General features: G+C 41.7%; 2 protein-coding genes across 6 annotated transcripts in view; one reads left to right on the forward strand and one right to left on the reverse strand.

Annotated features, from left to right (window-relative positions):
* Positions 1–26,820, forward strand: part of zyg11 (zyg-11 family member, cell cycle regulator) — a 132,844-nt gene that overhangs the window by 19,453 nt on the left and 86,571 nt on the right. The gene's annotated exons all lie outside the window — the stretch shown is intronic.
* On the reverse strand, positions 725–13,463 carry coa7 (cytochrome c oxidase assembly factor 7). Its single transcript, XM_069938705.1, has 3 exons — positions 13,039–13,463; positions 5,964–6,104; positions 725–1,180 (listed from the first exon to the last, which is right to left on the reverse strand). The coding sequence occupies exons 1-3, from the start codon at positions 13,142–13,144 to the stop codon at positions 732–734; spliced, it is 696 nt and encodes a 231-aa protein (XP_069794806.1). The 5' UTR covers positions 13,145–13,463; the 3' UTR covers positions 725–731.

Below are 26,820 nucleotides of genomic sequence, written 5' to 3' on the forward strand. Positions count from 1 at the left end.
TGTGCAAGTTCTTGAAAAGTAACCCAATTTATCTTTCTTAGTTGGCATTGTATATTGTTCTGTAGGCCTTCCAATAGCTTTCTGTTCTATTTTCTTTCAATCAGTTCAGGCTTTTTGACTATTTTTTAAAAAACTTTTTCAGAGTAGAGAATTCAAGTCTAGTTCCATTTCATCACAAGGCACTCGCCCCCACCCCTCCCCCACTTACTGTTTGATTCTTGTTTTTCAGCCTCATAATGGCTACTTCTTTTACTATCATTGTTACAACTCCAGGCCTCATAATGAAAAATGGCAACTACAGATTCCAAAGGCGATCTAAAGCTTAGAAATAAACGTTGTTCTCTAATACTTGTACCAATGCAGCTATTAAACATACCTGCATACTCACAAAACCCTGTGAAGCAAAATGACTTAAACATGAGGAGACTATGTATAAAAAGTGCTGTAATATCTACATGGTCAAACCAAAATGTATACAAATGACCTTGAATAAAATGTGCACTTTAATTACATGTATATTGTTTGATTACAAATTTAAAACTGTGGAACAGAGGGGCAAATAAAATTTAAAAAGTGGCTTTGATCCAAACATTATGGAGAGTATGTGAATCATGCCAGAATGTTTCAGAGTTATGCCACACAGGCATGGTCAATTCTGTTTTGTCCATCATTTGTGTTTTTGAAGCAAAACTGTTTCAATAAAAAAAACAAGTTAATGATAGAATTTAACATCATTCCCCGAACTTTAATTGCTGTGAAAATTCCTTATGTTTTCTATGCAAATCTTGGGCTCGGTTTTTGAAAAGTTCTGCCTTTTCAGGATCCTTATTTACACCTTCTCCTAATTTGTACATTCGACTAGCATTTGCACAAGCCCAGATGTGGCCCAAATCACATGCTTTAAGAGAATATTTCAGGGCCTGTGCCATATCCTTGGTCACACCTGGAGCTCCCTGGATATACAGAGTACTTAGATTAAAACAGCTAGCTGTAAAGTTCTCATTGCAGGCCTTGGTGTAGTAATCTCTGGCTTTCACGGCGTTAGGTTTATTATTGAATACTTTTCCATTGTGAGCCAACAATGCAGCATTATGGCAGGCATCAACTGATTTCTTACCACCTTTCTCACATGATTTAACAAAGCATTCATACGCAGTCTTCAAATTTTGTTTTAATCCACCTGTTTAAAAACAACACATATTTAGTTATGTCGAAAGAAAAATTAGCAATTATAAACCAAAGTATTCCTCTGTTCATAGAAAACATTACTAATGTTTCAACATGTTCCTTAATGTAGTTACCAAATCATAATCCTTATCAATGATATCAGTGGTTTATTAACTTACCCACATTAATTTATTTTTTGGTCAGCATAGCTGTATGTAATTAAGTAAAATATAATGTATTGCATGTGAATTGGTTGCAAGATTCTTAATAGTATGTGGCATTATATTACCATAAAGATAATTTTATCTGTGACATAATATCAAATTGGAGCATTTTCAGTTATAAAAAGTGAAATGTTTGAAAGGGTGAATTAATAAGGATTATTTCACATGTTGAAAACACAGAACTCGGTTCAATATGCATAAAAGTCCTGGAGAAACTCAGCAAGCCATGCAGCGTTCATAGGAAGCAAAGATACAACCAACGTTTTGGGCCCGAGTGCTTCATCGAAGTATGAGCAAAAAGCAGGCAGGCAACTGAATAAAAATAGTGGCAGAGGGGCAAGGGTTGAGCACAGGCCAGCAGGCAAGAGTTCCCAAGTAGGAGGTAGGAGGGCTGAAGAGAAAAAAAGATGAGAAACTATAGAGGCAGGGGTTAGCTTTTTGAATAGAGGTAAAGGGATGGGAACTGGAGGAAAGGACACAGAGGGATAGAAGACAAAGGAGGAGCAAAACAGAAACTAGGGAAGTCGAAGTTGATTCCATCCAGTTGGTAAGTGCTTGGATGGATTATTAGGCATTGTTCCTCCAATGTGGGTGGCCTCTGTTTGACAGTGCTTTGGATGTCCAATCTCTGTACACCTCTATTTCCCAGGTCTCAAAGCCCATTATTTCTTTCTCAACAACAGACTCAACCAGTCCCCTCCCACCACCATCCTCCTCTGCCGCCTGGCAGAACTTGACCTCACCCTCAATAACCTCTTCTTTGACTCATTCCTCTTTCTCCAAGTCAAAATGGTAGCTGCATAGGTCCCTTTTTGTTGGCTATGTGGAGCATTCAATGCTATAAGCCTAGACAGGCAAGTCTTCTTAACTCCTCTGCCACATTGACAACTGCCTCATGCACCCACGATGACCTTGATAGTTATTTTCCCCACTTTGCGGCCATCTTTTACCTGACCCAAAATTCACTTGCTCCATCTCTGGCAATCCTCTCCTCCTTCTTGATCTCTCGGTCTCCATCTCGGGAAGCTAACTTCCTACAGACATTTTCTACAAACCCACCAACTCCCATGGTTACCTCGACTACACCTGTTCATATCCTGTCCCCTGTAAGGATTGTATTATTTTCTCTCAATTCTTCTGTCTCCATCTCATCTGCTTACAGAATGAGGTCTTCCATTTCTGATCATCCATGATTGGCCCCTTCTTCAAAAAATGTGGCTTCTCCCCTACTGCCATCAACTCAGCGCTTACTATATCTCTTCTATTTCCTACATACCTGCCTGACCCCTTCTGGCCCTGGATGCAACAAGGACAGGATTACCTTTGCCCTCACATACTACTCCACCAGCCTCTGCATCCAACATATCCTCCGCTATTTCCGTTGCCTACATCGTGATCCCATCACCAGACACATCTTCCCTCTCTGCCTTCTGGGAACCCTCCCTCCGTGACTCCATCATCCATTCACCCCTTCTCATTCATTACCAGGGTTAGCGCCAGAACGTATGTTAGAGGGGTCATTAGCGAGTTAAAGGGAGGCAGGGTCCGACCGGTCAATGGGAGTGGGGTGTGCTTCTGACCTCTTGATGGGGGGGGGGGGGGGGTGCTGGCAGGGTCCTACCTGTTGAGGGTGGGGAGGGAGTGTCCATCCTTCTAACGTGGGATAGGAGGGCGCTCTTTTTATTGCATCAAGCGTCACTAAACACTACTGACGTTTGGACACACAATAGTTACGTTGCCGGGGATGGGTGGAAAGTCATTAGCGTGCATCAACCTAGATGCTATAGACGCTACTGACTTGGGAGGGAGTGAGGGTGGGTCTAACACCCAGGGATGGTCGTGACCATGGTGTGGGGGGGGGCACAGCACCCTGTTTGGGGGGCAATGCCCACAGATGCCCCCCGGCACCAACCCTGCTCATCACCCCCTTGGTACCTACCTGTGACCGCAGAAAATGCTACATTTGCACCCACATCTCTTCCCTCACCACCATTCAGAATCAGAATCAAGATTTATTGTCATGAACAAGTCATGAAATTCAGTGTTTTGCAGCAGCATCGTAGTGTAAACATTCATATTATAACCATTCAATTCCAAAGCAAGTCCTTCCAAGTGATGCAAAACCTGGGGTCTGCAGAGCTCATCTACTTCATTTACTCCCAGTGTGGTCTCCTCTAAATGGGAGAGACTGCAGGCAGACTGAGAGAATATTTCATTGCATCTTTGCTCTGTCTACTCTGTGGGGATCTCCCAGAGGCCAACCATTGTAATTCCATGCCCCATTCCACACTGATGTATCTGTCCATGGCCTCATGCACTGCCAAACTGAGGCTACTTGCAAACTGGAAGAACAACACCCAATATTCTGTCTGGGTACTCCTCCACCAGATGATATTAGCATTAACTTCTTTGGTTTCTGTTACGACCCTTCCTTCCTTCAGCTCCCCACCCCCTTACGTCTCATCACCTCAGCATTTTTTTCTTCTGCCTTCCAACCCATATCCACCTATAACCTCTTGCCTGTTGACCTATGCTCAGGGTTGGCATTACCATTAGACCAACTAGGCAGCTGCCTACGATGCAGACCTCAGAGGGGTGCTGTTGATGAGAACAAATTGTTCAGTAGGCCGAGGGGAGGGTTCGGAGTCAACGACATGAGCTCTGGAGTACGCCTATAGGCCAACTGCTGAGGGGAGAGTTCAGAGTCGGCGTCGGAAGCTCTGGTCACCAGAGTGAGGAACTCTGAACCCTTGCCTCGGCCTACACCGGAGCTCCCGATGCCTGAGACCTGACTCTGAACCCTCCTATCAGCTTACTACTGCACATGCATACCAGACTCCAGTACATTTGTGCGGTAGGTTAAGGGGAGGGTTCAAAGTCAGCGTCGAGAGCTCCAATGTGTGCCTGAAGGCCAACTGCTGAGGTGAGTCTTATGTAAGCCTAAATGTGCATTTGGCTGTTTGAATAAATCAACTCAGAAATTACTCCATGCTACTTTTTTGTGGTTATATTAATGATTTTGTTTATCCTAGTTGTCAAAGTTTCATAAAATATGAGAAATTCAAAAACAGACTAACAGAAAAACATTTTTGAATTTCCACGCATAAAGCCATGCTGAAATTGTAGTTACATTTTGCTCAGGGTTCTCTGTCAATGTATTCCAAGTTCTCCCAGTTGTTGTTGTGTAATATGGAGATACTCTCCTTTCAGGCAGTTCTTAAGGAGACATGTAATCAGCGTTATTATTGCTCTAGTTGATGCTGTCTCACAGTGGTACAATATGTAGAGCTTCTATCTCCTAACTCCAGCAATCTGACCTCTGCCCTGATCTCTGGCCCTGTCTGTGTGCAGTTTGCACATTCTCCCTGTGACCATGTGAGCTTCCTCTGGATGCTTCAATTTCCTCTCGAATCCCAAAGAGGTCGGCCATTGTAAGTAAGTTGTAGAATCTGGGGCGAAATGATAGAAATGTGGGAAAATAAAAAAGGGAATAGCAAAGATTTGTAAAAATGGTTACAGGAAAGTCAAACCTGATGGGCCAAAGGGGTATTTTCATATTGCATCATTCCTGTGAGGGAAAAAGTGGACACTGGAAGGTACATTGACTTAAAGGCATGTGAAGTAAAATATTTTGATGTTGTGTTGCCCTTGGCGGAAGTAAGCATTCAACCGAGTGCCCTTTAGTTCAAAATGATTTGTGTGCAAAAATATTTTCTTTTGAATTTGAGAAAGATAATCAAAGATTGATGTATTATTTATTCTCGCAATTTAAAATAAGTTTAGCAGTTTCAAGTTTTGTGCTTTTAATTTTTTTCTACAAAGTATGTTTTTAAAAATCAAAGTTGGCAATTTTTTTGAAGGGTTGCAAGTAGTTGACATTGCCTTTGGCGCAAAATAGTCTGGCACCAGCCCTGCCTGTGCTTCTCTCTTCCCCTTCTTCCTTCCTCTCCCCTCCTTTTTATTCAGGTATCTGTCTGTTTTTTGCTCATACCTTGACAAGCACTCAGGCCTGAAAAGCTGGTTATATATCCTTACTTCCTGTGGATACTATATGTCCTGCTGAGTTTCACCAGCACTTTTGAGTATTAAACTGCAATCACAGCGTCTGCAGACATTTTTTGTATCACTCTATCGGTTCAATATCGATTATTATTGCAATGCCATTCTAATCAGCTTGTGTTTTGGTAGTCAATGTCGCCGCAATGTTCATAGATTGCTCTAATTAATTTCTATGTCAGTGCAAATGTAGTCTGCAGTGGCACTGCATTAGTTCAATGTGATCCTTGGGATCATACAAAAGCCAAGGTTTTGCTTAAATTGATACTTTGGTAATTTTCAGCATACTTTTCATGTCACAAACTAATGCACCTAGCCTTTTACATTAGTTTCACAACTCATTCCATATAAACTCCCCAATATCAGCATTTAATTTACAATCATTAAAGAGAACAATCCCATTTCTTAAAAAAACACCATTTAGAACTCTTCTGTGATTAGAGACCAGTGAATGTTGACTATGTTAGCAAAGCATGTAATCAAATGGATTGAAAAAAGCTACAAGAGAAGCTGTACCTTTTCCAGTTACGTAGTAAGAACCAAGTTTATAGCAGCTTTCTCCATGATGGTTTTCCTCACAGTTGTGTTTCAATACTTCAGCAGCTGCCTCAAAATTTTTTTTAATTCCTTCCAAATAATCAGCAAGACGTTGACATCCTGCCATGAATGAAATATTAGATTTCATAAAATATCCTAACTAGATGATTATCCATAGAGTAGACCCTAGCCACGATCTACCTTCCAACTATTAACAAATTAACTTGAAGCATTTGGAAAGAAAAAAAATACAGTAAAATAATAAAATAGGGTGATGACACAGCTGAATAACAAAAAAATACTCAGGACCAATCTCAAAAACTTGCTTAACTTAACCACCCTGCAAAATCCACTTGGAATTGATGTTCCAGTCTAGAACAATGGTCTAATAGCACCAGTTTTTGAGCTGGCTTCTGTGCATAAATCAAAAATTGGATTACAAGTGGTGGCCTTGTAAATATATTTATTTATTTACATTTTCTATCCAAACACTAACTTTTTTCATATCCTGACACATATTGCTTAAACAACAAAAATCTGGCACTGAATTGCAATTGTGTGAAGATACAGAGTCATTGGGGAATGAATTCCAAATCTTTGCTTTGAATATGTGAAAGCCATTACAGCACTCAATAACCTTGCTCAAATTTTGTAAGCATGCCCCTTGGCTTTCCTGACCAGAGGAAATAGTTTTCTTATCATTTTGATATCAGACATGACAGGTTGTCATGTCAAAATTTAAACTACTTAGAAAAAAGATTTTTGTATTTGATCACAGTGAACAAAATCCCACACATTTCCCCCCCCACCCCCCACCTTTTCTATTAACTGAGCATCCTTGATGGTGGTAGATAATTAGCAGCAGATCCTCACAACCAATTATTTCAGCTAAATTGTCTGTTTCTTTTAAAAGATAGAACTGAACTATCCCCAGTAATTAAAAACAGAGAGTGTTGAAAATCCCCATCAGGTCAGACAGTACCTACAGAAAGAGAGAAAGGTTCAGATTGATGATCTTTGAATGATTAAATATCAAATGCAAAATTATATAACCACTTTGCACAGTAATCCGCCCATCTGGCACTGAATGGAGGTGTGCAGCACCAACCTTGGGTGAGTACAAGGATTACAGGAAAGGCCACAAGCCTCTGACATCGAAGTAATCTGGAATACAGGCACTCAGGTTCTAACTACACCTCTAGTCAAACCACTCCAAAAAAAACCATTGACAACTACCATATGTTTCTTTTTTTTTTGGGAATATTTTATTTATTAAATCATAAAGCATATATTGAAACATACAGTTAATGAATAGAACCTAAAAACAGTTCAAAAAAGTACATACATGATATTTTCAATAAACTAACCCCTAACCCCATCTCTCTAACTCACCCAGTGCCCTGTTTCTTCATCCTAAAATCGACAATGAAAACTGTACTCAGTAATAAGAAGCAGCAACTCAAGGATGGACAGATCAGAAACATTTCCACTCCATCAATATTTTTTTTAAATTTAAAAAAAAATTTTTTTTATTTTTCACACCTTAAATCACATTAGCCATGATATACACTATTTCTTTTTCACACATATACAGTGACTTTTTCTCCCCCCCCTCCCTCCTCCCAAGCCACCCCCCCACCCCCCCCTCTCATCCATTTTAGGTATACAATCTAGGTTGCATTAAGCCAGTCAGACAATGTTGTCATTCAACAAAAATACACCAGAAATTCTACTGAGTCCATTCTTTTCTTTCCTTCTCCTTCCATCAATTTAGGTAATGTTTGTCCCCGGTAGGTTTTCGCTATTGTATTTAATGTAAGGCTCCCATACTTGTTCGAATATTTCAATATTATTTCTTAACCTATATGTTATTTTTTCTAATGGCATACATTTATTCATTTAAATTTAGTAGTTTCTTCCTTTTAATTTGGTTATGTATTCCATTAATATTTAAAGTCATATAGTTCAGCGTAGCCCTTTTATATTTTGTTTATCTTCTCTTTCCGTTTTTCCATCATTACCTTTCCTCCTTTTCCATTTCTGTTTTCTTATTTTCAACTCTTTATAAGACAACATTCCTACAACATCCAACATTTTCCTTATTCTCCTATTTCTATCTTATTTATCCCCAATCTCCCCTTCCCCTCCTGAGTTGTCCTTTATCCCTTGTCGGACAACCACATCTCCCCTCTCCATTTGGATTTGCGAATCCACTCGCAAGCGTCAACTGATTTTGCAGTGACTGCTATTTCCCCCCCACCCCGCCCCCCCCAGAAAAGATTTCACTTTTCATATGTCACAAAGGTCACTCTTTTAATTCCCTCCTTATTCTCTCTATTCCATTACCTTCCCTTATTAATTCTTGTCTATATTATCTATATTTTCCTCTAAGTACAGATACATTCACGTATGCACATTGTCTCTATTCACTCTTATACTTCTTTACCCGCATACTTATCAATCGTGATCATTTTTACTCTCATTACCCGTCTTCATCCCTCAGTCTATTTTTGTCTTTACCCACATACATATCAATCGTGATCATTTTTACTCTCATTACCCATCTTCCTCCCTCAGTCTATTTTTGTAATTGTTCTGCAAATTTTCGTGCTTCTTCTGGATCCGAGAATAGTCTGTTTTGTTGTCCTGGAATAAATATTTTCAATACCGCTGGATGCTTTAGTATAAATTTATACCCTTTCTTCCATAAAATCGCCTTTGCTGTATTGAACTCTTTTCTCTTCTTTAGGAGTTCAAAACTTATATCTGGATAAATGAAGATTTTTTGCCCTTTATATTCCAGTGGTTTGTTGCCCTCTCTTACTTTTTCCATTGTCTTCTCCAGTACCTTTTCTCTTGTAGTATATCTTAGGAATTTTACTACAATAGATCTTGGTTTTTGTTGTGGTTGTGGTTTAGAGGCCAATACTCTATGTGCTCTTTCTATTTCCATTTCTTGCTGTAGTTCTGGACATCCTAGGGTCTTAGGGATCCACTCTTTTATAAACTCCCTCATATTCTTGCCTTCTTCATCTTCCTTAAGGCCCACTATCTTTATGTTATTTCTTCTGTTATAATTTTCCATTGTATCTATTTTTTGAGCTAGTAGTTCTTGTGTCTCTTTAGTTTTTTTATTAGATTCCTCCAATTTCTTTTTTAAGTCTTCTACCTCCATTTCTGCTGCTACTGCCCGTTCTTCCATCTTGTCCATTTTTTCCCCCATTTCTGTTAAGGTCATATCTATTTTATTCACTTTCTCTTCTGTGTTGTTTATTCTTTTTCTTAAATCCTTAAATTCCTGTGTTTGCCATTCTTTAAATGACTCCATGTATATCCTTTATCTTGCCTTTCTTTTCTTCTTCTATTTCACTATACTCTTCCTCTTCCTCTTCTTCTTCCTCTGGGTTGGCCATCTGTTGTTTCTTTGGTGCCCTTTCCTTCTCTTCTTTCTTGTTTCTATTGTCTTCTGTGGTCTCTTCTTGCTGCAGGTGTTCTGCAGCTGTCGTTGCCGGCTGTGGAGATCGACTCCCCAGCTGGTCCCCCCTCCTGTCGGTGTGTTTTTTTTCATGCGCGGTTGCGCACTTTTACTCGGCTCTGCGAGCCATTTTTGTAGTCCATTATTTACCGACCTGAGGGAGCGGGTTTCTCTCTCCGCAGCGGGCCTCTTCGGACAGGTAAGGCCTTCACCTTTTTCCTCCTTTGTCTTCTCTTCCTCTCTTCTTACCGTTGCTTTCGATTTTTCTTTTTTGTCGTCATCTTCTTTCCACCTTTATACTCACTTTTCTGTAACTTTTATTTCTGTGCCTTTGTGTTTTCCTTTGTTTTTCCCGACTTTTCTGGAGAGGGCTGGAGTTCACCGTCCGGCCACTAATCCATCACGTGACTCCTCCCCAACTACCATATATTTCAATGTATAAGTCGACCCCATTGACAACTACCATATATTTCAATGTACAAGTCGACCAGCAGGTAGGTCAACCCCCCCCCCCCCCACTTTTTAGCTTCATTTTAATGGTTTTATGGTATATCCGGTGTATAAGTCGACCCCCATTTTCGAGCTGTCCAGGCCTCCTAGCCACAACCCAAAATTTTTTAAAACATCCATTTGTCAAGTAACAAAGCTGTAAATTACTGCAAGCGAGTAAAAAACCTCAGCCGACCGGGCAGGAGTGGGAACCTCAGCTGACCGGGCAGAAGAAGTGACCTCGTTCTCCCAGCAGGAAGCTCATTCTCTGGAGCAGGAGCAGTGACCTCATTCTCTTGGAAGGATCAGGAACCTTCTGCAGGAGTGGGAACCTCCTGCCGAGAGAATGAGGTCACTGCTTCTGCCACTTGGCAGAAATGGCGACATAGTTCTCCCAAGCAGGAGCGGCGACCTCGGCCTACATGGCAGGAGCGGCGACCTAGTTCTCCTGGCAGGAGTAGGAACCTCAGCTTACCGTACAGGAGTGGCGACCTCAGGCTCCCGGGTAGGAGCGAGGATCTCAGGCTCTATAATTTGTAGAATGTCTGGTTATGGCAGCACTTCGTGGTGGGAAGGTGTCAGGGAATGGTGGCACCAGCAGTGGGGCGGTGCTTCCAAGGTTGACAAATACGCCGAATTGCCACTTCCAGGGTCAACTTATACGTCAAATCGGCATCAAACAGTTTTTGACCTGAATTTAAGGACTCAAAGGTATATCTGGTGTATAAATCGACCCCTATCTTTTAAATGATTTTTTAGGGTTTTGTGACTTGACGTACACCAAAATATACAGTACTTGTCAATGCAAAACATTTTCCAGCTCCATCCAGAAAAATCAGATCATATTCTCATATTATTATTATTGTTGTTATTACATAATGGAGGCTGTGATTCCTGACCCCCTGAGTCGATGCCAGCTCTCACAGTAACATGATTGATTCCATTCCCCCATTTACTTCCCTGCAACCAAATGCCCATCTGCTCCACCCTGAATCCTAGCAACTTGCCTACACTAAGGACAATTTACAGATGTCAACTTGGCATAGCTTTGGGTGGGTGAGTAAATCAGAATATTCAGCAAAAAATCTGTGATCAAAGGGGAACATGCAATCTACTTTGAAAGTCAGGATTAAACCATTGGAGTATAAGTCATTGGAGTTAAAAGAAATCTAGAAATTAAAATAGACTAATTGGCTTCTCAAGCCTGATCCACCATCCAATGCAATCTTGGCCGATCTTCCACTTCAGTTTACTCTGTACCTGTATTCTCATCATATATACACACATACGTGTACATGCTGTGAAATATATCTACTTCTGATTTCAATATTTTTACCATCTTGGCTTTCTCTGCCTTTAAGGTGGAGAATTTTCTCTGGACCTCTCTTCTAAATGGCACGAGAAGTCTGGACTCATTGGAATCTTCCTTCTATTTAGTGCATCTGGTACTGTTAGAAATTTAGTTTTTCATAGAATTCCTCTTGTTCTTTTACTCTAGTGAATATATAACTTAAATATACAATCTTCCCCATATTAATTAATCTTGCCATCCCACGAATCAGTTGTGTAAACCTTGGGTGCACTTCTCTGTGAAAGAAGACCCTTCTCTGATAAGGAAACCAGAACTGTACACAACTGTAAATGAAGTTAGCACTTGCAGTCTTAAATCTAATCCAGTTGGTGATGCACCCAACTACCCGATCCATTTTAAATCAGAATGTATTGCGACAGTGTCACTGAAGCATAAACTTGCTCCTTGATACTCAATTTAGATTTCATCAGGACTATCCAACTTCAGAGTTCAAAACAGCTTTATTTCAAGTATCAACTAAAGATCACATAATTAAAGATAAATTTCAAATTTATTGTCAGTGTACATACATGACATCACATACAAGCCTGAGATTCCTTTTTCCTGCAGGCACAGCAGAATTACTACTAACTGGTAGTGCAAAAAATAAATTGTACACAACAAAAAATATGTAAACGAACAAACAACTAAAAAAAAAGTGACTGTGCAATACAGAGAGAAGAAAAATAAAATCAATAAAATGCACAAGTAAGTCCTTAAATGAGTTGCTGATTGAGTTTGTCATTGAGGAGTCTGATGGTAGAGGGGTAGCAGCTGTTCCTGAATCTGGTGGTGCAAGTTTTGTGGCACCTATACCTCCTTCCTGCGGGCAGCAGAACATGTGCTGGGTGGTGAGAGCCTTTGATGTGTTCAATAGTGGGGAAGGTTTTGCCTGCGATGTCTTGGGCTGTGTCCACTACTTTTTGGAGGGCTTTATACTCAGGGGTATTGGTGTTTCAATACCAGATCGTGATGTAGCCAGTCAGCCCAATTTCTATTACACCTGTGTAGAAATATGTAGAATGCTGACTTAACATCAAGCCAGCTTTCAACTGGATGCTACATCTTGGAGCTCCAGTAAAATTTAAGTCAGTGAAAATTAGTGGAAAACTTTCTATTTTGACCATTGCTAGACTTGGCAATAATAGGCATACAACTGTTTTTGCAATGACCCTCACAATTCTTCAGGGAATATTTTTATGTTACACAGCAAAGCCTGAAAAATATTAAGACACAAACTGATCGTGTTACGTAAATACAGGTAATGACCAAGTACATCAAAAGAAGGTCCAACCATCTCCCTTTAACAATGCCCACCAGCCATTACAAAAAAGCTTTAAGTTCACCATGTCCCCTATAACTACAAAAGCAAGTTACAAGTCAAGCAGTTTCCCAATGATTACTTAGTTCGTATTTCTTGTAAATGCTGTACTTTTATCATCTACAAGAGATATCGTAGGAACACGATGGGAATACTCCTCACTTGCCTGGATGATCACAGCCCCAATACCATCACTCACATTCAACATATGCAATTCAAAGTCACACCATAACGGATTGAAAATAAGTGGCAACGTCTTTAGTGTAGGGTCAGCATCAATTTGCAAAAAGTGGTAGCATCTTCATGGAAAGACCTACAGTAATCGTAGTGGGGTAGACACTCGGCCACATTTAGGAGTTGGCATTAAATGCTGGCCTCGGCAGCGCCCCCATTCATACTGAATTAGGAAAACCTCTACCTTCCGGGTCCTTCTCCTTGCGGCACTGGTAACTGTATTCGATGCCCAGATTGTTCAGGAATTCTTTCACTTCGGTTTCGTTCTGGAAATTAACAAGACCCGCCATCACCCCAGTAGAGAAAGGATGAGCTTCACACCCACACCAAGCTGCACCTCCACGCCTGGCCCCGGGGCCGCAGAAGAGCAGGCGCCGCCTTCGTGACCTTTCCCGTGAGGCAACTCAGCCCTTCCTGTCTTCTCCACGGCGTCACCGCAAGTCGCCATCCACCCCCATTTCTCTCCGTGTTGTGCAGGAGGCCGCAGCTTGGAGTTGACATTGATTGACGTTGTCAGTAGACAAAGGACAAGACAGGGAGAAGCGAAGTGTCCAATGACGGAACGCGGCGACACGGGTGTAACCAATGGGACGAGGCCTTGGATAGGCGGGGTTAACCCTGACCGGAAACGGTCAGCTTTCCCCCTGGCCCCCCCATAAATTGTTTCCGGGTGGTGGATTCTGTGGAGTTATTTACATGGAATATTGGACACAAAGGGGGTTGGGGGGGGAGGGGAAAAAAAGAAAGAGTCTCTATTGCATTTGGAGGAAGAAGTTATTTCATATTCGCAACTTGCAGGATGATCTGGTTTTGTAAGGAGCCCACCCCTGTGTAAACAGGCCGGTCATGTTTTGGCCTGCGTTTCGTCGCGAGCTCCGTTAGTCCGCCGCCTGTCGCCATGGTAAGGATGTGGCGTCGGTTCAAGCCCACCCGCCGGGCTTCCTCGAATGCCGCGGGCGCTCGCGAAGCGACGGGGCCTCGGGCCGGCCTGTCACGCCACACGGCCGCAGAGGAGAAGGGCCGGAACTGGTTTCCTCCCCGAGTTTCACCGGTGTTGATTGTTCACTTCAGCTAATGGGCAGATGTATTTCATAAAGCAAGTTCCGCCTGTGTTTAAAAAATATACAGCGTCTGCGAATAATCTCTTTTAAAAATGTTTATAGCTTAATTCGTCTATGCCTAACCATATAAATTGACGAATTGCATTGAACTCAAAGGTTAGGATTTATAGGTGTTACTGGAGCATTGATCTCGTTATTATCGCATCTCGTCCCCAACCTTGACCGATCCGTGGATGTTTCCTGACCCGCTGACTTCCTCCAACTCCCTGTGCTTTGCCCCCGACTCCAGCAGCTGGGCTTCTGTGTTGAAGACCCGCCTGAGTGTTGCCCTGTTTTACAGTTGTAATTGCAACCTCGGCCAACAAGGCCCAACTTGTAATACCCGCTGCTTGTGACAGATGGAAGAACGAAGAGCGATTTCGTACTAGTCTCGCTGGAGGATAGAAACAGGCGATTGATCTAGATTCGTACCTATTTTGGGCCATGCTAGTGTATATTGCCTTGAGAACGTGATGACCAGAAGACAGGAGCAGAATGGGGCCATGTCGCTCTCGAGTCTCTTCTCCATGTCTACTTTCAATATTCAGAATGTTAAAATGAGACATTTCCCCCTTCCCCACCCCTTCTCCTTGTAAACTCGTGAGTGTAGGCCCAGAGTCGTCGGATATTCATGTTAACCCTCTCATCCCTGGGATTATTTTCATATTCCATCTCTGGACCCTCTCCAGTGCCAGCACATCCTTCCTTAGAATGTGGTCTGATCAATGCCTTGTGAAGCTCAGTCTTTATATTCTAGTTGTCCCGAAATGAATGCTAACATTGCATTTGCCTTCCTTACAACCTGCAAATTAACGTTTAGGAAACCTTGCATTAAGACTCCCAAGTCCCTTTGGACCTCTGAATTCTCTCTCCATTTAGCAAATAGTCTACTTTATTCCTTGTACCAAATTGTAGGACAATGCACTTCCCTATGCTGTATTCCATCTGCCACTTCTTTGCCATTTTTCCAACCTACCCAAGTCCCACTGTAGACTCCCTACTTGCTGAACACTACCTGTCCCTCCATTTATCTGTGTATCATCAGCAAACGACCAACACAATCACCAATTCTGTCATCTAAATCATTTACAGATGAAAAGTAGCAGACCCAGCACTGACCCCCCCCCCCCCCCTTTAGGACATCACCTGTCACTGGCAACCAGCCAGAAAAGGCCCCAATGCCTTCTACCAGTCAGCCAATCTATCTACGCCAGTACCTTTTCTGTAAAACCATGGGCCCCCTATTTTGTTTAGCTGCCTCATGTGTGCCCCTTTGGAAATCTAAGAAAACCACATCCATTGGCTCTCCTTTGTCTGTCCTGCTCATAGCTTCCTCAAACAGATTTGTAATGCAAGATCTTCGCTGAAGGAAACAATGCTGACTTTGGGCTATTTTATCTTGTGCATTCAAATACTCCAAAACCTCATACTTAGTCCCCATGGTTAGTATAGTGGTTAGAGTAACACTATTACAGTGACAACGACTTGGATTCGAATCCAGTGCCGTCAGTAAAGAGTTTGTGTTCTCTCCGTGTCTGTGTAGTTTTTAACTGGATGTGCTGGTTTTCTCCCACCTTTCAAATGTACGGGGTTGTAGTTGATTGGTATATTCAGGCAGCATGGGCTCATGGGCCAGAAGGTTACCATGCTCAATGTCTCATTTAAAACATTTAATAATGGACTCTAGAATCTTGCTAACTGGTCTATAATTTTTCTCTCTTTTGCATCTCTCTTTCTTAGAGTGAAGTGACATTGGCAATAGAACATAGAATGTTACAGCACAGTACAGGGTTTTCGGCTCTTGATGTTGTGCCGACCTATATATTCTTTCCAAAAAAAGTACTACCTCAACCCTCTGTTTTTCTTTTATGTATAAAACTCGTAACCTTCTATTTTTCTTTCTGTCTAAGACTCTCTTAATTGCCCCTACCATCCCTGGCAAAGACATTCCAGGCACCCACAACTCTATATGTTTTTTTAAAAAAAAACTTGCCCCTAATGTCTCCCCTAAGTTTTTCTCCCTTCACTTTGTAGAGATTCCCCCTGATGTTTGCTACTCCTGCCCTGGGAAAAAAGGTGCTGTCTGTCCACCTTATCTATGCCTTAACAACCTTCTTTAAACTGTGACAGCCTTTCTGGTGAAGGCATTCCCATAAATATTTTATCAGAAATTCTGGGAATTGGACCCATTAGAGAAGGAATAGTGATGTATTTGAAGTTGGTCAGTTTGTGATTTGGAGGGCAACTGTTTTCTTGTGTACTTACTATCTTTGCTCTTCAAGGTGATAGAGGTCCTGGGTTTTGGAAGTGGTGTCAGAGAAGCTAAGATAAATACCTGGTGTGCTTTTTGTAGATTTTACACCACAAATGTATGTCATTGGAGATGAACGGAACTTTTGGATAAATTGCCATTGCTTTGTGTTTGGTGTTGAGCTTCTTGACGGAGACAGAACCATCCAGTCGAACAGATGATATTCCATAATGCTCCATGATTGTATTGTTTGTGAATGACCAACAATAGTGTTTTTATTTAATTTCAGTCACAAGCAGGAAAGATGTAAAAAGATTTGAAGCGATAGGGATGCCCTGCTGGCATTGTGATTTGCATTTGTTGCCAATATTTATGGCAATATTTTTGGCTTGTTTGGTGGGGGAGGTATTAAAAGGTAGCACACTTTACAATTGTAAAACATGATCACGATCTTTTTGTCTGGAGATTGAAATTTATAGTTTTCAAAAATATATACTGTACATTTTGGCGTATAAGTCAACCATCGTATAAGTGAACCCCCTTTTTCAGCCTTATTTTAAGGGTTTTATGGTATATCTGGCATACAAGTCAACCTCAATTTTCTGGCTGCATGAGGTGCCCCATTGCCCCCCCCCCCCCCACCAAAGCTTGCGATGCCTGAGATGGGTCATTGATCGGTGTATACGTCGACCCCCATAGATTGCGCAGATTGATCTGCTGGGCATTGGCTGGAGGTGATGGAGGGCCCATCAACACAATGCACCATATGATGAAAATATGAAGTTGAAAGTGATAGAATGGCCAAGAAAACCAACAACTGCGCTGCTGCAAGAAAATTTGATCAGTGAGACATTGGTTAGTGATTGGAGGAAGAAAGAAGAGACTTTAAGAAACATACTAAAAAGGCAGTGTTCTCTGAGAAAAGGAATCAATCGTTGGCCAGAGTTGGAAAATCACTTTGCAGAATGGGTACATGAACAGAGGCAAGAATGCTACATAGTCAACTGAAATAAAATAGCATTTGCACTGCAGTGGGGCAAGTCACACCCAGACATCAGTGATGATTTTGAGTGATGATTGGCTGGTATAATTGTTTCATGAACAGGAAAAATCTGGTGTTACGCCAAAAAAAAACAAAAGTTGCACAGAAATTACCAAAAGATCTTTATCATAAAGTTGCAAGTTTTCACTAGCAATGGCTATAGAACAGTGGAATGGAAAGATGTTAAAACTGTGCAAACCAGAAGTACAAGTCACGAAAGGACCAGGTTTACCGTCCGAGACCAATGGGACAAAGTTAAGACCCATGGTAATCTTCAAACACAAAATTAAACTGAAAATGAAATTCCTTGCAGGTATTGTACATTTTCATGAAAAAGAATGTTTGGATGAAAATAGTATAAAACTATGGATAGACAATGTGTGGAACAGGTGGATTATGCAAAGAATGGAGTTTGCTGGTCTGGGATATGTTTCGTAGTCACAAAGTAGATTAGCATTACATAATACTTGCATGGCAGTTATCCTCTCAATGTCTGCTTGAACAAGCTATTCAAAGACCATGTGCACGAGGAATAGAATACATGGATGTCGAGTGCAGAAAAGTTATATACAAAAGCCAATGTATGCTGCATCACTTGATATGCTGTGTAACTTTGTGCTCAAGGCATGGGCAAAGTTAGTCTGTGATTAAAAATTATTTTAAAAGGTATCTCTTGTGCAATTGATGGCATGGAAGATGATTTATTGTGGGACACTGACAATGAAGCTGAAACCACCTCATCAGATAAAGACTGGGGCCCATATGTGCTTCTTGCCACCTTTGCTTCAGACGATAGCAAGAATGATTTTGAAAGGTTCTAAATGTATTGTTTTCAGACATTGAGAGCGATTTTGAAGGGTGCTAATTGTGTTGTTTTTTCAATAAAAAAAAATGAAAATCTGTTGCAGTTGTGTTTTTTGTTTTTCAAGGGTTGGCTTATACCCTGGATTAGATTTTGAACTGAATTTAAGATCTAAAAAGTATATCCAGGGTATAAGTCGACCTCCATTTTTTTTGAGAGAGAGGTTTCTTTGGGTTTCACGACTCTACTTATATTCTCTTTGGTGCAGAGGTTTGTGACATCCTGCCTAGCTCAAATTAACTGCCAAAGTTGGTATAGTTTAAAATGTCCAATGGCAACAAGGATTGGTTGTATTCATAAAAGAGCAAAGTGTCGCTTAACCTTAACAGTGTGAATGGAGAGCTGTTTGTTGAATATTTTTAATCTTTTATTGAGGTGCATGATTGTTTGACAGGGAAAAACTTCTGAAACTGCAAAGTCAATGTGATAACACCATTCGATTGGTTTAACTTTTTATTTGAATGTTTCTTTTTTCATTTTAATTGATAAATAATGTTTTAGAATTCAAGTTTAATTTTTATTTTCATGATTGTTTTTCAATTTTGTGAACATTAGGGTTAGGGTATACATTGGTGAAGGTGTGGCAAAATAAACTGGGATGAGTTAAAGTGAAAGTTATAATAATTTATTTCAATTATTTTTTTTTAATAGTTTGATATTAATTAGAAAAAACTTTTTTATTGGTAGGGGGCGGGGGTTGTACATGTGATTGTCAAAGCCATTGATTTTTTTTGTTGTTTTTGGCCATTCCTAATTGTCCTTGAGAGGGTATTGGTGGTTCCCCAACTTGAACTGCCATGTTTCTTCTGGTGAAGTTACTTTCACAATGCTGTTGATCAGATTTCAAATTTACTGACAGAGTATGTTCATGACATCGCATTACAGCCCTGAGATTCTTTTTCCTGTGGGTGAGGCAGAATTACCACTTATTGCTAACACACAAAAAACTGTGCTTAATGTATACATGTAAACAAATAAGGAAATGTAAACAAACTGACTGCAATACAGAGAGAAAAAAAGTCAATGAAGTTCAAAAGAAAGAGCCCTTAAATGAGACCCTGATTAAGTTTGTTGTTGAGGCATCTGATAGTGAACCTGTTCCTGAACCTGGTGGTGCAAGTCTTGTGACACTTATACCTCTTTCCTGATAACTATATAAAAATTACAGCACAGAAACAGGCCAGTTTGGCCAAACACCTTCTCCCACCTAATCCCATTGACCCACACCTGGCCCATAAGCCTCCGCACCTCTCTTGTCCATAAACCTATCTGACTTTTCCTTAAATATTAAAATCGAACCCACATCTAATATTTCAGCCAGAAGCTCATTTCACACTCCCACCACCCTCTGTGAAGAAATTCCCCCTCATGTTTCCCCTATACTTCCCCCTTCAATCTCAATCCATGTCCTCTTGTTTGAATCTCCTCCACTCTCAATGGAAAAAGCCTGTCCACATTGACTCCCTCTGTTCTCTTCATAATTTTAAATACCTCTATGAAATCGCCTCTCAATCTTCTACACGCCAGGGAATAAAGTCTCAGACTGCACGACCTTTCCCTGTAACTGAAACCCAGGCAACATTCTTGTAAATCTTCTCTGCATTCTCTCTATTCTGTTTATATCCTACCTATAATTAGGCAAACAAAACTGCACACAATATTCCAAATTTGGCCTCACCAATGCCTTGAATATCTTCAACATGACATCCCAACTTGTATATTCAGTACTCTGATTCATGAAGGCCAACAAAACAAATGCTTTCCTCACAACCCAGAATTCGTAAATCCCTTTGTTCTACTGCACTCCTGAATTGTCTACCATTTAATGTGTATGACCTTTGCTGAATAGTCCTACTAAAGTGAGGCACCTCACATTCATCAGTATTAAAATCCATCTGCCATCTTTCAGCCCACTCTTCTAAATGCCCTACATCCCACTGCAAGCTTCAATAACCTTCACTGTACACAACACCACCAATCTTCGTATCATCTAGATCAGGGGTGTCAAACTCAAATTCACGGAGGGCCAAAATTAAAAACTTGGACTAAGTCGAGGGCCGAGCTAAATATTTATTGAAAATTTTCAACAACATCTGCATGTTTTCTCTTCTTTCAACATATGTAATGTTAAACTTTAGGATATAACTTTAGGAGGATAATGTTACAGGTCAGGAGTAGGTAGCTCAAGTTCACCCTTTGCTTGACCTGAGGGAAACCTATTTGGTCCCTGTGGAGATGTAGTCAGCATTCACAGGCTGTGTCCATTTTGGCCTGCATCAGGACTCAGCATTTCCTGCTCACTCCTCAGGCTCTAGGCCTCTATTCACCCTCGACCCACCATCCCTCTACCTGACCAGTCCTTTACCCAACCTCTACTCACCCCTCACTCCACTCGCTCTGCCTCTACCCACCCTATACACGCCCCTCTACTGCCTCTCCCCTCAACCTGTTCCTCCCTCTACTCGTCTCTCACCCTCTAATCACCCCTCCCCTACTCGGCCTGCCCCTCCCTTTTTACCTCTTCCCTATCCACCCCTCCTTCTACTCATCCCTCCCTCTAACTGCCCCTCGCACCACCATAACTTTCCCTGCCCATTACTCCTCACCTACACCCTCTGCCCACCCCTGCTTACCCACCCACTCAGGCCCAGTGCGCTGCCGATCAGCCGTTGCGGACAGCCACCATCTCTCTCTTCACGTGCAGGGCCAAACCAGCCGTCCCTGGGGTCTGCGCGGGTGCAAGCGCTGAAGGCCGTGGTGACCGGGAGAAGTGCGCTCGCGCTGTGGAAGGGCCGTCTGGTGCCAGTCGCGCGGGGCTCGCGCTGCCTGGGGGCCGTGCGCAGCCTGCCATCCCCGTTGCGCCGACAGGAAATCACAGGCGCTCGCCCATCCGCCGCACCGCTCGACAGGTGGGAGAAGTGACTGGTTGTGCGGGGAACCTTCCAACTGGCTTGCCGGCTGATGACATCGACAGACTTCTAGTGTTACAATTTCTCGTGTTACAATGGGGAAGGATGTGCAATGAAGGGGGAGGATGGTGGGGGTGACATTACCAAAAAACAGCATCGGCTCTCGCTGCAGGGCGGGCCACCTCTAATACATTTTTGAAATGATCTTGCGAGCCAAATATAATTATATCGCGGGCCAAATTTGGCCCGCGGGCCAGAGTTTGACATGTGTGATCTAGATCATTAATATATATGACTAACAACAACGAACCCATTACTGATCTCTGAGGCACTCCACTGGACACCAGCTACTCTCTGGCACCACTACTCTCTGGCATCTCCTATCCAACCATTGTTGAATCCATTTCACTACTTCAACATTAATACCTAATGCTTGAAACCCTAACTAACCTCTTATGCAGAACCTTGTCAAAGGCCTTATTAAAGCCCACGTAGACAAGATCCACATCCTTCCCTCATCAACCCTCTGAGTAACCTAAAAAAAAACTAAGATTTGTTAAACATGATCTACCACACACAAAACTGTGTTGACTACTCCTAATCGATCCCTGTCTTTCCAGTGTTAGGAGCCCAGAGGACCCCAAAACCCAGCAGCAATAGATAGTCACCAAGACAAATGGTTACTTAAACAAAAATTGCTTTTAATTATCTTTAAACATGAAAACAGAATTACACTTTAACTTATCACGTTTGACTTAACTAACCTAACTTAACCCCCTTCTAATTCTAAGCGCACGTGTATGTAATGTGTGTGTGTGTGTAAGTTCAGAAAAGTTCTTTGATTCACAGTCCAATCTCATTCCTCTAAGTTCACTGGTTGCAGGCAATTCTTATACTGTGCACAGAATTTAACATTTATGAAGTTCACCAGGCTTTGGTGCTTGAAAGGTAAATGGTTACCACTCAGGAAGGCTCTTGTTGGTTTTCAGAGAGATACTTGTTATATGCTGGAAACCCAGCCACTTCAATGTCTTGCTGAAACTTGCCTCCTCAGGGTTCTCCAGATGATAAATTCTTTCTTTCAGGTTACCACAGAGTTCCTTCTTGTTTCTCTTATTTCAAGTGGAACGTTAGACAGCCAGTCCTCTCCTCTTGCATGAGCCACAAGGGCTTTGACCAGGCTGAACTAAGAACTCACAACCCATCTCCAAATGGGGTTTTCCACAAGCTTGTCCTGTTCCAGTCCCAGCTGCTGTTGCTGATTGCAACACTGTAGAAATGATCCCTCCCCCTCCTCCTCTGACTCTCTCTGCTTGCAAAACCACATGACCCTCTTAGAACAGCAAGTTCCATTCCAGACAGAATGCGGCTCCGACAAGCTCTTTCATCTGTTGCCTTTTTGTAAACAACAATCCATTAGTGAAGTTCTTGGGCACTCTCCAAAGCTGAGGCCCCAACCTATCTAGCATTAGCAGAGCTCCAGCATTTTAAATAAGATTGGTTTTAAAGTGTTTTCATGTAACCTACACTAACAAACCTGCCCCAATTTATCTCCAAAAAATGTATCTCTATTCTGTCACACCAGATAATTGTATATACCATCTCTAAGAACACTCTCCATTAATTTACCCACCATTGATGTCAGACTTACAGGCCTATAAATACCAGGTTACTTTTGTAGCCTTTTTTAAACAACAACAATATGAGCTTCCCACCAATCCTCCGGCACCTCCCCCGTTTCTTTCAGAGCCCCCATTATTTGTACACCAACCTCACTCAGGGTCCAAGAGAATATTTTGTCAGGACCCGGAGATTCATCCACTTTTTTTCTCTTTACAAATAGCCAATACTACTTCCTCATTAATCTGTATATTATCCATGACCTCACTACCAATTTCCTCACTTCACCTGGCTCAATATACCTTTCCTTAGGGCAAATTTAAATGATTTTTTTTTTTCTCTTCATTATCTCTTCTGACTTCACATAGTCTAACTGCCTGATCCTCAAGGGGCCCAATTTTATCCCTCACTATTCTTTTTACTTTTAATGTACCTGAAGAAATCCTTTGGATTTTTTAGCCTTGCTTGCCAAAACATCCTTGTATCTCCTTTTAGCCTTTTTAATTTCTTTAAAGATTTTTTTGCACTCCTTATATTCCTCAAGCACCTCATCTGTTCCCTGCTGTCCATACCTGTTGTACACAACCCTCTTCCTCGGAACCAAATTCCCAATATCCTTTGAAAACCAAGGCTCCCTGTATTTTCTAAACTTTCCTTTAATCCTCACAGGGACGTACTGATGCTACTCTCAAAATTTCCCCTTTGAATGTCCTCCATTTATTGGTTACATCCTTCCCTGAAAATAAATTATCCCAATCGACACCCTCTAAATCCTTTCGCATGTCCTTGGAATTAGCCTTATTCCAATCAAAAATCTTAACAGGCCCAACCCTATCCTTCTCCATTATTAACCAAAAACTAATAGTAATATCGCACTTCCATGTGTTAATCCATGCTCTAAATGTTTGGCCTGGAAGTCAGCCTGAAGAAAACTGAGGTCCTCCATCAGCCAGCTCCCCCACATCTCCATTGGGCACACAAAACTCAAAACGGTCAACCAGTTTACCTATCTCGGCTGCACCATTTCATCGGATGCAAGGATCGACAACGAGATAGACAACAGACTCACCAAGGCAAATAGCGCCTTTGGAAGACTACACAAAAGAGTCTGGAAAAACAACCAACTGAAAAACCTCAAAGATTAGCATATACAGAGCCGTTGTCATACCCACACTCCTGTTTGGCTCCGAATCATGGGTCCTCTACTGGCATCATCTACGGCTCCTAGAACGCTTCCACCACTGTTGTCTCCGCTCCATCCTCAACATTCATTGGAGCGATTTCATCCCTAACATCAAAGTACTCGAGATGGCAGAGGCCGACAGCATCGAATCCACGCTGCTGAAGATCAAACTGCGCTCGGTAGGTCATGTCTCCAGAATGGAAGACCATCGCCTTCCCAAGATCGTGTTATATGGCGAGCTCTCCACTGGCCACCGTGACAGAGGTGCACCAAAGAAGAGGTACAAGGACTGCCTAAAGAAATCTCTTGGTGCCTGCCACATTGACCACCGCCAGTGGGCTGATATCGCCTCAAACCGTGCATCTTGGCGCCTCACAGTTCGGCGGGCAGCAACCTCCTTTGAAGAAGACCGCAGAGCCCACCTCACTGACAAAAGACAAAGGAGGAAAAACCCAACACCCAACCCCAACCAACCAATTTTCCCTTGCAACCGCTGCAACCGTGTCTGCCTGTCCCGCATCGGACTTGTCAGCCACAAACGAGCCTACATCTGACGTGGACATTGCCCCTCCATAAATCTTCATCCGCGAAGCCAAGCCAAAGAAAGAAGAAGCTCATCCACCTTTCTTGCAATGACGGTAGCTGTGAGAACCGAGCGTGGGGTGATGCTGATCCTTGATGTTGCTGTTGCTCTTTGATGGCAGCATTCCCTGTAGATGTTCTTGATGGTGGGAAGGGTTTTTGCCTATGATGTTCACTAGCTTTTGCAGGGCTTTATACTCAGGGATATTGGTGCCCCCATTCCTGGCCATGATGCAGCCATTCAGCACACTTTTTACAACACATCTGAAGACATTTGCCATGGTTTCTGATGTAATACCAAATCTCCACAAACTTGAGGAAGAAGTGGTGCTGAGATGCTGTCTTCACAATACTATTAGTATGTTGTATCCAAGAAAGATCCTCCAAGATGGTGACTCGCAAGAACTTAAATTTGTTCACCTTATCCATCACTGATTTTTTTTTCTCCCCAATGATCATTTAATTGTTTACCTGTTTTTCCCTTCCTGGATCAACAGTAAGCTCCTTGGTTTTGGTGAGGGATATCCCAAATTTGCATATCTTAATGAAGGCATTTCCAAGTCAGATAGTGTTCCATGATCCTGCTGCTCTGGTCCTCCTTGATGGTAGAAATCACAAGTTCTGGAAGTGCTTAACCAGAACAAGATGAGAAAGCACCTGATCAATTGCTTCTGATATTACCTTACCTGTATGATTATCATGTGCCATGTAGATCTTTGCCATTGATCGTCTTGTGTCTAATTATTACATTTGTTCAGCTAAGGGCTTGGTTATCATGGTGAGTAAATCAAGGACAGGCACATTATTCCCAATTACCATGCTCCTCCAGGAGTTTCTGTTCTTTTCCATCTTGTAGTCTATTAATAAATTAACTTGGTCACCTGCTTTGCTTGAAACAAGTCTCTATCATCTTCCAACATGTGGTATTTGTAAATGTTCTCCTCTGTCTTGGAGTCCTTTGTTGCCATATCTCTTAGTGCACCATGTTAAGGTGTAGCCTTCCAGGCTCCTGACCAAGAGAACACTTCAGCTGACGACTGTTTCTGAGCTTATTAGCCCAGTTATATAAACGAAACTCAGCTATTTCTTTTTTTTTAATATGCAGAGATTCCCATTGTCAACATGCTTTTAAATAATCAAATTAACCCTAGAGGCTGCCCTTGTGTCTTCCACTTTGCCCTATTTTAAATAGATTCTTGCTTTTTGGCCATTTTCAAGACATTCTGTACTTTTTGAGGAAAGTAAAGCAGTTTGGTTGTTTTGAATGTGTCAAGTGTTTCTCCTGTATTTTAATAGGTAAGGAAGGCGTGCCTCTGGCATAGACCCAGTACACTCCCACGTTTAGGGATGAGGGCACAGGGAAGGGTAGAGGACACAATAATTGCTGAAGGTGCCGAAGATGGTTGTCTCAGAATTATGCTGAGTGTGCGCAATGTTTTGCTTAATATTAGCAAAATAGTACATTTCTGTAACGAATGAAAATGAATCATTAGTAAGGATCATTTTAAATAAAATAAGGAATATTTTCGGCATATGAACCTTGCTTGGGGTTACTGAGTGCACTTTAAACAATGGTCTGGATCATGCAGAAAATATTGGCAGTCTTGTGTGGAGCTCTTGCCAAGTTTGAGATTCCCAAACAAATCTTGGAATCGTTAACTAGCATATGTTTTTATGATTTTGCTGTCCAGTTTCTAAGTGTGAACTTGTGACCATTTACCAATACATTAAAACCCCAGGCATCCAGCACCTATGGGGTTTGGTAGATGGTGGATAAGTGAAATTTGCATTTACTTGAGATTGTTTTTGGTGGATTGGCAAACTGACCATGAGGTGGATCCAATTTTAAACTTTTGTATTTTTTTTAACCTATTCTGGTTTTTTTTGCTGGTTGCTTGAGGCTGCTGTTTGCTTGAGTTGGGCTGGAGTTGCCTTGGACATAGAAACACTGACTTCATTTAAAAAAAATGGAGAATAATGGTTGCAAGAGAACATGGTGTAAGATAATTTCCACTTTCTATGCATTTAAATGAGATAAATTAAAATATTCAGTTTTATCAATCTTTCCCCATTTCCCTGCACCCCCTCAATAACATGATGTTGCATTGCACCCAATTTTGCTACATTTGAGGAAAGTTGATAAAAGAGGATTCACAAAATGCAAGTGTAGATTTGTTGCAGGCATCAGTGGTGACTGCGGATGGCTTGCCGCAGGCAGCAAGTTCAGTGCTGTAGATTGCTTATCATCACAATTGCTCCACAGCAGACACAATATCACTGGGTCTCCACTCAGCTCTGGATCACCTCGAAAACAGCAATTCATACATATGGCTGCTCTTCATAAACTACAGCTCAACGTTCAACACCATTATTCCCTCATTGCTAGTCAAGAATCTCCAAACCCTGGCCCTCTGCAC

This window comes from Narcine bancroftii, chromosome 5, assembly GCF_036971445.1.
Source record: "Narcine bancroftii isolate sNarBan1 chromosome 5, sNarBan1.hap1, whole genome shotgun sequence".
Classification (NCBI taxonomy): Eukaryota; Metazoa; Chordata; class Chondrichthyes; order Torpediniformes; family Narcinidae; genus Narcine; species Narcine bancroftii.

Bases quoted from the DNA above. Each gene is read 5' to 3' on its own strand.
- coa7 (XM_069938705.1), bottom strand. From the start codon at position 13,144: ATGGCGGGTCTTGTTAATTTCCAGAACGAAACCGAAGTGAAAGAATTC. The intron at 6,105-13,038 runs GTAGAGGTTTTC...CATTCATGGCAG, and splicing joins CAAGGAGAAGGACCCGGAAG to GATGTCAACGTCTTGCTGAT. The intron at 1,181-5,963 runs GTACAGCTTCTC...GTTTTTAAACAG, and splicing joins TTACTACGTAACTGGAAAAG to GTGGATTAAAACAAAATTTG.